At 37.5% G+C, this 12,883-nt stretch overlaps 1 protein-coding gene across 1 annotated transcript; it reads right to left on the minus strand.

Moving 5' to 3' along the window:
* Positions 1–1,424: 1,424 nt before the first annotated feature.
* On the minus strand, positions 1,425–12,883 carry LOC146486292 (cation-dependent mannose-6-phosphate receptor-like). Its single transcript, XM_085100086.1, has 7 exons — positions 12,690–12,883; positions 10,545–10,641; positions 9,612–9,739; positions 8,449–8,545; positions 4,728–4,834; positions 3,555–3,684; positions 1,425–2,308 (listed from the first exon to the last, which is right to left on the minus strand). The coding sequence occupies exons 1-7, from the start codon at positions 12,845–12,847 to the stop codon at positions 2,219–2,221; spliced, it is 807 nt and encodes a 268-aa protein (XP_084956212.1). The 5' UTR covers positions 12,848–12,883; the 3' UTR covers positions 1,425–2,218.

Below are 12,883 nucleotides of genomic sequence, written 5' to 3' on the forward strand. Positions count from 1 at the left end.
AGCACAGTACAAACCCTGACACGATAGCAATGGCCATCTTTAACACGTTTCTGTTCCTTTTCGCTGGCTGTTGCTCAGAAACACCATCCCAAAAATAAAATTGTTTATGCTTACAAATGTCAAAGCTAAGCCGCCATTAAGACACTTTTGTCCCAACCGTTCCATTAAGTTCATGCTAAGATGTGTTTAATTTGCTTTCAACTACATTAAAAGCCGATTGGAAGAACAGTTGTGAAGAAAGTTATTTTCATGAGAAAGGAAAAAGAAATCAAATTTATAATACGCAGTGAATTCCGTTTTGTCCATTGATGTGGACAGGAAACTTGCACTGAGCCTAACAAATGGACAGCCGAGATATGTTGAGTGGTAAAAAAGTGCAAGAAAAGTTTTCATGTTTTCATGCCTTGCTATCAACTTGGTTATAAATTGTTGCTATTTGTTTAGTGCTACATTGATCGAGCTCGTTTGCTGATCAGATAAAAATCAATCACCACGTCATGGAGTTAATGGCTATGGGGAATTCCCTAAAGCCGCTTTAATAGAAAAATAATGTTTATCAATGACAATTTATGTATGAGTATAAATGGTCACTGGACCAGTAAAGGTGAGGGCAAACAAAACGCGCACGAAATGACTACAATCAAAGAAATCGGGGAAAGGCGTGGGGAGGAGGCGGGCATTCAAATGAAAACACACACTTGTCGGACATCAAGTCAGAATGGCAGTGGAGAGAAAGCCAGATGGCACTATAACGTGGCCTGTCCTTGGCGCCTGACTGGGCCTCTCCCAGAAAATATACCAGATAAACTATATATGGAATTGTTACTAAAGATTTAATTAATGGAAAAATTTTCCAAATGGCAAAGATATTGTTACATAAGAGATAAGATGGAACGTGACTTACAACTTAAGATAATACACGTGAATCGGCATGAAACATATAAATCCTATTTGTGCCAAATATTCCATGTAAAAGAAATGGAAAACCAAACTAAAGCTCATGAGCTCTAAGCCGGATTTGATGAATATAACAGATATATAGCTTCTAATTTGAGTGGAAGAACAGTTCACTTTGTTTTGAAATAATATTTATTTATGGCTTGCAGTATAACGGTGAGGGTAAGACGCGGAATGAGTTTGCGGAATGGGATGTGGCATGACGTGCGGAATGGCACAATTATGCGAAATACGATTTATGCGGGGAATAAATTAAATGAAGAGCGCGTCCTGTTTTCGCGCTAATTCTATAAGAGCAGCAGCTTTTTGATGCTGCGCACTTTGTTGTTTTGATGCTGTTGGATCTAATGTTTAGTTGTTTAATATTCGGCTAGAGTCCGCAACATGGAAAAAACTGCTGCTCTTATAAAATTGGCGCGAAAACAGGACGTGCTCTTCAGTTAATTTATTTCTTTATAATTATGGCACATACCATTCCGCAAGCTCATTCCACCTTTTTTCCTCACCGCGAGGTTTTGTAAGTTTATCTTTAACATTCATAGTCACTTATGTCCAGAAACGCACCTAATCCAGAATTACGGGACTCATTTTTGTCATTTTCATGTGACTGCATGTTCGACAGAATTATTTGTGTTTTAGGAGGAATTAAGGTAACGGGACACCTTGTGATGTCTATCAAACAGTTCATGCATCTCATAAAAGTCCATTTCTGGATATATCTCAACAAAATGAGATTTTTTAATCGCCTACGGGTTTCGTGATGTCATACGTTGCCCTTTTATTTCACACAAAAGAACTTTTGCTTCCTGACAATAGCGACAACCGTATGACGTCACGCGCGCTACAAAATTTGAAAAGTGAAAATTGATGATAATCATTTTTCTAGTACAATGAAATGGTGTCTCCACTTTTTCAATTAAGCTTTGGAATGAAGACATTAGAAATATTTAGAATTATGTTTACGGCAAAAATGACCAAGTTACCATGTTTGTCCTACAACTAGCCCTCGCTTTTTCCAGTTTCTTAGTAAAATTTGGTAGTTTTGCGTTAGCATCAAACAGAATTATTTTGCACTACTCTCATCTAAGCACCAATTTCTTCAAGAAAACATAAACGCGTATCTCACGTTTGCCGTTTGGCATAAGCGTGATTCTAAATCTATTATTTCCAAAAAAGGTTAATGTCAACTTTTTGTAAAAGTGGAGGTTCCCTTAAAATGATAAAACTCGCCTAACTAATGAATTACAGTCTTGTTAGGTGATTATATTTTGGCGTAGGAATCGCCTTTGATTTTTATACACAAACTATTGCAACAAACAGCAATAACTTGAAATGTGAAGACACATCCGTCCTGAAAGAAATGCAAATTAAAAAAATTTGTTTCAGTCTTGCTTGACAATTTCAATTATCTTACCGATGGAAAAATCTCTAAACGTTTCAATCTGTATAAGGAAAGATCCGAGAATTCTGTGAGGAAAAAACAATCCACAGTTGGCCTACGTCACCAGCTTTTCCCACTACTGAATTCAAACAAAAACAAACAAAAACAACAACACTTTATTAAAACACAGAGTTACAACTTAGTTATATACCTACGCGTAAATAGCTAAAGCTAGAGAAAAAGTTTATGAACTAAACGGGAAAAGCATATCATAGCAAGGGTTGTTGGAATCCAAAAAGTAAATTAGGAGAAACCATGCATTATACCGAGACAATTAAGCAACAATAATTTCAAACAGCTGTAAAACATATAACATTGTTATATACCTAGCCTCTCACTCAACAAAACGAGCACTGTGATTGGTTGATTCTTGGTCACGCGCCCCTGATCAAATACAAATGTATCCCGACCGGGATGCAATTCCGCAGTTGTTGCCCTCTCAGTTGTTTGTTTGTTTGTTTGTTTTGCTGTGATTGTTGAAGGGAAAGTCTAAATATATAACAAAGCACTTAATGTATGGTCCCTCGCGAAACTAGCTGGTTTTGTTTTCCCTCGGGTCCTGATGTTTCCAAAGACGAACGTCAGTACTCAAAAACAAAACTAACTGTTTCCCTCGGGAACATTACATTAAGTGTATAATGTATAGAAATTTTTTCAATTGAAGCTTAATTATCTCTAGCCTACTTGGGGTACGGCTGCACGTAGGCTAAATTATTTCCGAAACCACGCAATATTACGCGGCGTCCTTAAGAAATCAGAGTTTGTCGGACTATTCCGAGATGCGCAGAACGTATGCGCAATAGTACAAGGAAGCACCGTCTTTAAGTCGGTTTGCAACTTTGAGTAGCGAATACTACAGTGTACTAAAACGCCAGAAAACTTGTACACGGACCAATCATGCCGAATATGAAAAAGCTTTCCATAAGGTATAATTCTTAAAAAGATTTTGATAGGGTAAATTTCTCCATTAAAAGTTGTGATCAAACTTTATCCAGGCAGTTTTCTTTGCAGTCTAGGGCACTTTGCTTTCCTGTGCAGTCAGGTTCGTTAACTTCAGAGGGTCGTTACTTTCTGTTACCGTTCTTTCGGGGGTCGCCTCTTTTGAGGGGTTGTCACTTTGGAAACTTTACAGTGTTATCTATTGTTGATTACTTACCTTAACCAAAAACGGCAAGTCGCTCCAAAAGGAATGATTCGGAATCATTTCAGGAAAGCTGTTAACACCCTTTTGATATTTGTTGTATAATAAACCAGCTATAAAATAAATGAAAATCAACGGAATAAACCTGCAAAAAAATGAAAAAAAAAAAAGAAGAAAACTGAACAGATTCCTGTGGGAAGATCAATTAAGACTGCTGTTTGAAACACTTGATTAGTCTTCTGTTTTGTGTCCAGTGCAGAAGACAACCAAAATTGTAAACAAAACCTGGAGTGACGTGAAAATGATACAAAAAGGATAATAGACATTGATAGTAATGTTTCGGACGAAAGTCCATTTTAGTGGAAGAGGAGCTGAAAAGAAATCCAGGTTTTGTTACTGGGCCACTTTTGGTCGCACACACATCACATTGTGCAACACCAACCGTGAAGAAAGGATTTTATAACCCCCACCTGGGTGTCAGAGGTTTTTCAGTTGGAGCGGTTTAAGTCTCTTATTGTCTCTATTGTGTTGTGCAGCTAATATTTTAGATTTTGATTTAGTAGATCACTAGTTTGCAATGATTTAGATAGTGATTTTGTAATCGAAGCTAAATGCGGGTTCTCTTAGGCGATTTCCTTTTGTAATGTTACAACCTTGGCCAGAGCCGCGCCTCAAACGATGAAAATAGCAAAAAAAAAGTTAACTTTACATTAACTTGGTTGGTTGTCTATCTCCTATTTCCTGAGACAGGTTAGGTGCCCTGTCACTGTGTTTTGACTTTGCTAAAAGCACGTGTACTGAAATCACACAGTAGACTTTACAACGCTCATAACACTACGTACACGTTCATTCTACGAGTCTTTCACACTTCTTCCCAAGAAAGCTACGCGGCCTACACACTAGACTACCTTTTTGATATACGTACTCTCTGAGGTTGAATCGCAAACATGTTTTATGAGCAGTGTACATTTAGGCAAAACTGAAACCTTAAATTGGCTGGATGAGGTCGCTTTGATTTGGATGTCCCAGTGCGTAGCTTGCTCTCCAGCAAGGTGTTTTTTGTACCATGTGACCGATAGCTGCAAAGGGCCCATTACATAATAGCATTGTGACAAATCCTTAAAGGTAAGTTATTCAGCAAAGTTGATATCAGTAGATATCACACGGCAGACTAGTTTAAATACGTACACTATCAGTAAAATACTGCCTGTGCTCAGCCCTTTACTTCCTTCAGATCCATTTTCACCAGGAGGACATCCACCATCACACACACATTTAGAAGCAAATGTCGCCTCCTTGAAAACAAAAGACACCATACATAATGAGTATGTACCTCATGACAACATTGGCAGCACTAGCTAAGCAACAGAGCCCAGTTGTTCAAAGCCCGATTAAGCCAATCCTGGGTTAACGTGCACTTTGGTTCGAGTTTAACCACTAATCAATAAAGATTCTTCAAAAATATTTTTGTTCCTCAGTTTAAACTTGGGCTTCTCTTTACCAATGGCTTCAAATTAGCTTATAAAAGCATTTTCAACGCACGAGATCAAATCTTGATTAACTTTTTATCGGGCATTAGCGTTAATCAGCTTTCGAACAACGGGACCCAGGTGTATTTAACAAACATTAATAGTATTTGCTGCACAATTTGAATATAACACAACAACGATAAATCAGCAATGACGGACTGCATAAAACCACATGCAGAACTGAACAGGAAAAAGCCTTTTCATGGCAGACTTAAGTGTAGATCGACTGTGCAATTAATAATATGACTTTAACAGGAAGGAATTTCCACCAAACACTCTCCGTAAAAAAGCTAAATCCCTTTCATTTGCTCAGCCTGTTCCTCCCACCTAGACTTGCCTCAAGTCGTCTTCTTATGCACCAAAAGAGTGACTCGACTCCCACGAAAACGGATGTGAAAAGTCTACCCCCACCAGTTACATCACCCAACTTTCAGTGTCTAAAGTTTAACATTAATCAAGACAGGAGGGAAAAAGTTACTTGGTAAGTGACTGGGTTAATTATGTGTAGTCAAACAATACCTGGGAGCAATTATATCCTTGCCTGTTACAAAACTGCACAACTATTCCAAGAAATTGCTTGAGATAGGTGGAGGAGATAATTGGAAAGGATGACCAGAATTCATTGTATCTCTGAAGAACCTGATAAACCCAGTGGCTGTTCCAGAATGTTGGGGCCCATGGGCTTAGAGGGAAATATTTGGCTCCCAACAGCATTTTCTTGATTAAAAACGCTCAATACTTTCGGTTGTAATCGGCAAGAAACCGAGAAAATGCTTAAAGAGCAAACTCTTTCCAGCTCGATCATACACGTGCGCACATCGCTCCAACAGTTGGCTGTCTCGCAGAGTTGGTTCCTGTAGAAAGGTACCGAACTGTAGCCTCGAATAAGACGTGTGAAAAACTAATCACGTGAAAAGTCCTTTGTTTCCCTGCCTCGAAACTCGATGCACTCGACTCGCGCCTCGATACTCGAAGCTTTTGAGTTTCGAGGATTGAGTCACAAAGTTCGAGTTTCGAGGGACTGTCAACTTACATTGCACGGTACTGTATGTGTCATAATTAAATTTTTATATCCCAATTCACTCATAATTGCTTATTTTTTGTTCATTTACGAAAAAATCGTCGCTAGAGCAGAATAAAAGAATCTCAGAATCCTGGGAAAACAAGCTTAAAATAGTTGAGGGAAAAATCGCATAATTTGCATAATTTACGGCATAATAGTCCTTCCTTATCGCACAATCTACCCTGAAAATATAGCACAATTTCAGATTTTTTATCGCACCCTATCAGATGGCCTGCCCAAGGCATTATTCTCCCTGAGAATAAGATTCATAGGTGGCCTTGGTCCCTTGGACACTCCCATAGCTTTGCCCCAACTTTGCCACATTAAGGTCCGAACACACTACGGGACATGTAGCAAGGACATGAAGCTGGTGCAAGTCCCTTTGTCTGCATAGGAGGCATAGTGTAGGGACAGATGAGTAACACGGTTTGATTGGTTCAAATATGTTTTGGAGCGAGAACAGCTTGCAAGAGCAGTGCACATGATTTGACATTGAAAATGTTTGGGTCACTTTTCCCTGCTCAGTAGTTCATGATACACAAATTCAAACTGGCTATATTTCACGCAACATTTAGTGAGGGAAACAATTTGGTTCCCCCCCCCCCCACCCCAACAGACCTTTTTCATAAAAATGGGGATGTCGCACAGGGGAAACGGTCCCTGTAATATGTCACTGAGCTTCATGTCCCCTCATCACACATGTACATGAAGACTAATCATACAAGTATTGGAAATTGAACTGGTCGGTATACTATAGCTTGACATAGATTTGAGGTGTGATTGAAACGATCTTCAACTTTAACTGGCTAGGGAGAGTTTCCTGAAAAAAAATTGGAATTTGCAATTTGGAATTTGTCAAAACTTTGGGCCAATTTTCAGACTGCTTTCCTCCTGCACATGCAAAAATGGATATGGGACATCCAATGATGTAGTACGTATTAGAAGAATGTCGATTGAGTTAAATAGTTATGCATTGTTTCTCTCTGTATATCATCAAAACACAACAACCTGCAATACAAGTCAAAAGTCAACTCACTTGTAAGAAAGCTCATGGTATGCCACCAGAAAGCACTGGTCATGTTAACACACAGACCATTGTAGACTGCAGACTGCAGACCATGCAGACAGTATAGACTGAAATACATATTTTTTACCTTCAGTTGACAGATTATAACCCTGCATTTGCATGCTATGTGTATGCATACAATGCATTTTTGGTCACACTGTTGAGAATTTTTCAGAGTGATGTTTAGTCTTACTGGTCAGGTATCATTTGATGATAATTTGTACAGCATATTTTTTTCATTGGGAGGGGAGAGAGGAGAGTGAGATGAGCTAAAACTGAAGCCTACAAAGTAACAGAAAGAAGGCAACTTTGTTGAGCAAGTAAGGATGTGGATTGTGTTGGACACAGCAAATGCACTGAGAAATATTATTATATATAGATTATTGTTTTTGCTCAATATGACCCCAGTACATGTGTATTACCTTTAAGTAAGTATATTTTTTTCTTTCATATGCAATCATCCCCATGCTTTTGTTTTCACCTGTCCCTGCACAAATACTGATTCTGCTATATTTTTCTTTATCAGATCTAATCATAACATTATTGCCCGCTCAGAGACAGCCGTTTCACTAATTTTGACAACAAAATTAAAAATTAAAATTTTTGAACTACACTGAAAATGTAAATGCTAAAATTAAGACAGGAAAAGAAGGTTGAAGACTAGCTGGAAACTGTTTCTGGCTGGCCCTGGCTGTTGATAACAACTAAAAATATTACAACAGCATGAAAATGGGAAATCTACAAAAACCATGATTTGATCAACAGAGCACATGAGTTTGCAGAATCTATGGCTATGGCTGAGAACAGCCGGGAATCTTCACACTCTTTGCTATTTTCTTTTAATGATCCAGCTATTCTTCTTTTCTTTAGGGAGAAAAATATTTGTGGCTTGAAACACACATATAATTTAACCAAAAGCATCTGAATAATAGAAATAATTACTGAATTTTAAGTCTAATATTAGTCAGTTGGAGACAAAAACAATAATATTGATTTTATAAAGATTTGTCACTGTTTAACACTAATATATATAGTCTCATAACTGAAAATTGCTGAATATAAATGCTGCCTGTGAACACTAAAGTCAAGGTAAAAATGTTATTTATTAAGTACTCAGTCTTCTAGTCTCCCTTGCAGATGCTCTTTTGGCTCGTCATGCAATCTTTCCTCCCCTGGTCTGCATTTTAACATGACAAAGAAAGCATTGTATACAGTATTGTCATTGCGGTCATCTTTTTATGAAATACTTACATACTGTGAACCGCCATTTTTTTTCTCTTTAAAGCCGGAATTAGTAAACTCTCCAGGAAATTTGTTGTCATCACACTGCAAAATTATCACGCCTTTTCTACAACAGTCAAACAACAAAAAAGGTATATAATCACAATAATTTCCTTAAACTCAAACACCAAAATTTAAGCCTAAACTACAGTAAGACGTTTAGGGCTTGTTACACGCCACGTAAATATTCAATTTCAACACACGAATTTTTAACTTTCTATCATATTATAAGCCAGGCTAATACCCACTGAGTCTACCATTACTTGCAATAATTATTCACTCATTGTCTAATCACCGTATTACATGAAATTCTCGCAACATGTTTATTTTTGCGATTTTACATTGTGCATATTTAGCAACTGCACTTAAATGTTGTGATTTTGTGGAAACTTTATATTTTGAATTCACTTTAATTTCGTGTTTTTGAGTAAGACACAATTTATTTAACATGTCCTTGAATCAGATAAAAAGACTTCATCTAAAATAACATCAAAATTAACTAAAGATGTAGCGGCAGGTCTACATGTATATGACAACTGATCGAGTAACAGAAAAGAAGTTCTCACAATGTCCACAAGAAGTTCATGCTGTGTACATGAATTATTGAGTCAACTGACCACAATATCCATTAAACAAGTCTCACGAGTCATTTGTGTATATGCAGTGGAGACAGAAAGCACTAGTGATGAGGAGGACCAACACATTGCCTCAGAATAATCACAAAATAATATGATTTTCTAAACGTTTCAATTATGGTAATAAACTCATTCTTTCTTCATTATTGACATAATGTGAGTCACTTAATTTTTGCATAATGTTATATGTTCGCAATACTTATTGTTCGTGTCACTTCAATTTCGCGATCTTTTTTGAATAATGAAATTTTTGAAATTAATGCGGTACGAAAATTTCATGTAATAAGATAGTTTATAATTTTTAAACAAGCACTTCAATCTTTCAATTTCATTACTCGGAAATTTAATGTAATTTACAATTATAATGTGCTGTGACTGGAGGATGTCCAAATTTACTTTTCACATATTTTTTGAGAGTGTGAATTGATAAGGCAATATCATGATCCAAGGCTTTTAAATATGAAGATTTTGTCACTCCAAATTAATTACTTACTGTACCTTAAATAAGTGTCATAATTGATTACTTGATATGCCAAAATAATGGAACCATCTGGATTTTCAGTGAAGCTCTCTACTGTGTCTCCAACTGGATATGCTAGTTGGCCCGTGACTGATAATTGACATAACTGTACATTATACAAGCAGAGAAAAAGAAGTATTTATCACTGACTGAACCATCAAACCACAACTTCAGTTCAGTTAACAATAAATTTTTATGTACATGAAAACAAAGTATACAAAACCTGAGTGCAAAGTTTTCACTGTGGACTTAGCAGTATTAATTATCAACATCATTTTCTAATTCTGGAGTTACTTAACATTAACAAAATGCTCTTCATATGGCATTACCCTACTAGCAGAGCGTTTCTTTTTGGCAAGTCTTTTAATATGTATGAAGTCATTGGCAACTCTCTGGTATTTTGTGTAGTTGGCTTGTTTACGTCACAAGCCAACTTAATAACACTGTATACAAAATACCAAAGATGCGATGCGTTTATACATGCTAAAAGACTTGCCAGAGAGGAATGCTCTGCTAATAAAAAAATGGAGGAAATTCAATCCTCTTGCATTTTAAACATTAGTTGTTTCCATTTCTTTGGGGATATTTTGTTTAATTCAATATTGTTCCAAGTCACAAATCAGCTAACCTATCCAGTTAGATTTTTCTGTTAATGTGCAGTTCCAGAAAAAATCCATACCCACCCCAAGGAAGGTCATTGGAAATTCCTAGGGGGAGGGGGTCTTAAAAGCAAAAGTTTTACAAGCAAAGTATGAAGCTAATTGGAATTTCCTGGGAGGAGGTGGGGGGGGGGTGCAAAACCAAAAACCTTCCATTGGGGGGAGTATAGATATTTTCTGGACCTGCACATTATAAATAATATCATTTCAGACACTACAACTGGCAAGCATGACTTGTAATGATGAACTTACCAAAACATTCTTACAAGTTGTTCTGCTGGAAAATTTTGTACAAGGATTCCAGCTAAAGGTTAAGCTAGTTGAATCATCTTGCTTTATACCTGTGAATCTAAAAGAAGGTAAAAAGCTAAGTTTGAAAGTGTTAATTAATGAACAAAACACTAGATAATTCATTGATCTACAATTGTCTGTCAGTTTTTGAGTTTCTTGTCAGTAATCAATTTTGTCAGTGGCATACATGTATTAAACTATCTTCAAAGCTGAATTTTTTCTTCTTAATTATTTCACCATGGAACCCCGTCTCGTAGCCACCCCTTAATACAGACACGGTAAAAGGTTGAGTTTCCATGTACATTGTATGTGTAACAATGTTGCAGACAGTCCCAAACAGTTAGTGATGACTTATTAATGGCAAACTGTTGGCTCTAGAATCTCAGGTTTGTGTTATTGTGCCCGTTTTCTGATGTGCACTGCAAGTCCTGTGCAATTCTTGTGACTAGAGACTAGACTGTCAACTTATACTTTTAACTCAGCTTCTAACCCGGGGGGGGGGGGGGGGGGGTGACTCCCTTATATGGGCTATATAGGTATGTGCGACACCAAAGGGTATGGTTTTTCAGCCGCTTTGGTCATAAATAGGGTATCGATTTTAGCCATTTTGCCGCCATTTTGGTAATAACTAGGGTATCGAGTTTTGCACTCTAGTCTTGAATTAGTTATTTTTTTTGTTTCTGAGAAGATACTTCTTCATGATGTTTACGGCAACCGTGTACGTGCCGCAACGGTTTGTGATGTGCTCTGGTCACGCGCTGGGCTTCAGGGGAGTTTTGAACCGAAGTTGACCAGACACCATCAGGTCATAAATAGGGCATCAAATGTTTTGTCAGGTCATAAATAGGGTAGGAAAAATCGCAGATTTTGGTCATAATTGGGAAGTGGGGGGCACAGCCCTAACCAATTTTTTTGGGAATACCCCCCCCCCCCCCGCAGTGGATAAAACATAGGATCAACATTTCTTGAAGGAATTGAGGACCACATACAAAAGATCCAGTGAATCTGAGCTAAAACAACAAAAGCGATCTAAAATGCATTTTAGGCCAATTGTGCACTGACACCTTCTTCAATTCAAGTTTGATACCAATTCTTTCTATAATTTCTCCTTTTTGCCATTTCAAGTAATCTGCACTGATGTTCAACAGATGTCACATGTCAAATGCAAGTTTACCAACCCCCAAAAGGTGTTGTAAAAGTTGACTTTGATGATGATGATGATGATAAACTTAATGAAAAGGTCAGACTATTTAGTATTGCTGTGAATTGTGCACACCAATGAGCTAATTAATCAGTTGACCTCATTGCCCCCGGGGGGGGGGGAACTCCCATATAAAAGTAACTAGGGTGATAGTTGTACCTTTTAGGCCTTAAAATTCATGTTTTGGTACCCCTTAGGGTGCTAAAATCTAAAATGACTTCCATCAGAGATATGGTGGTACCTTTTAGAGTATTGAGCTGAAAAATTTGAAAGGAGGTAAATGTCAGCCAACTGATTTGGTGCCTCTTGGGGGTAAAAAATTGTTCAGCCCACACCCACAAAACAGAATTCTGGTACGTTTTCTAACGGGGATCTTTTCAAAATTTCTAATGATCATTCACATGACTTTTATATGGGAGGAGTGCCCCCCCCCCCCCCTCCCCAGCCTTAACTCGGGGCTCACTGCTTGATGAAGACTTGCATTAAGCAGTCGAAATGTCACAATCTATGACCCTAGAGACTACATCAAAAGATAAACAATGATTTACGGTTGGTGTGATATTTTAACAATTCTACGGACCTTATATATGTAAATGTAATGTAAATGTAAATATTTCATTTATTACAATAATTTATGCAGACAAAAGAGGATGTGACAGTTGATTATAACTACAGTGACCTGATCATGAGCAATTCCGTTAATGCCACTTATGTCAAGTCATGATCACACCACAACATTGAATCACGAATACACTAATAGAATATTGGATTGACTCCTTACGTGGGTTCTGATGGAATGCTAACCAGCCGTCCCACATTATACCTATTTCACAAGCTGCATAACATTTGCAAGGGCGCAAAACACAAATAAACAGCAGCAAACAGTAATGACTTGCAACACTTACTTAGGGCCTTGCTTGCCATCGATTCGGTGTAAGCTCATAATTTGACCATTGCTCTTCTTACAAGAACAGTCATCTATTTTTTTACATACTTTGAATTGACAATTCACTCTGACAACAAGAAACACCATACACACAAGCACCAGCTTGTCGGTCGCCATTTTTCCACAACCGAGAGAGGACTAGGTATAGGAATA

This window comes from Pavona decussata, unplaced genomic scaffold, assembly GCF_977016875.1.
Source record: "Pavona decussata unplaced genomic scaffold, jaPavDecu1.1 SCAFFOLD_21, whole genome shotgun sequence".
Classification (NCBI taxonomy): Eukaryota; Metazoa; Cnidaria; class Anthozoa; order Scleractinia; family Agariciidae; genus Pavona; species Pavona decussata.

Coding starts and splice junctions, on each gene's coding strand:
- LOC146486292 (XM_085100086.1), bottom strand. CDS start 12,847: ATGGCGACCGACAAGCTGGTGCTTGTGTGTATGGTGTTTCTTGTTGTC. Junction 8,546..9,611: donor AATTATGACACTTATTTAAG/GTACAGTAAGTA, acceptor TGACTGTTGTAG/AAAAGGCGTGATAATTTTGC. Junction 3,685..4,727: donor GGCAGTATTTTACTGATAGT/GTACGTATTTAA, acceptor ATTTTTTTGCAG/GTTTATTCCGTTGATTTTCA.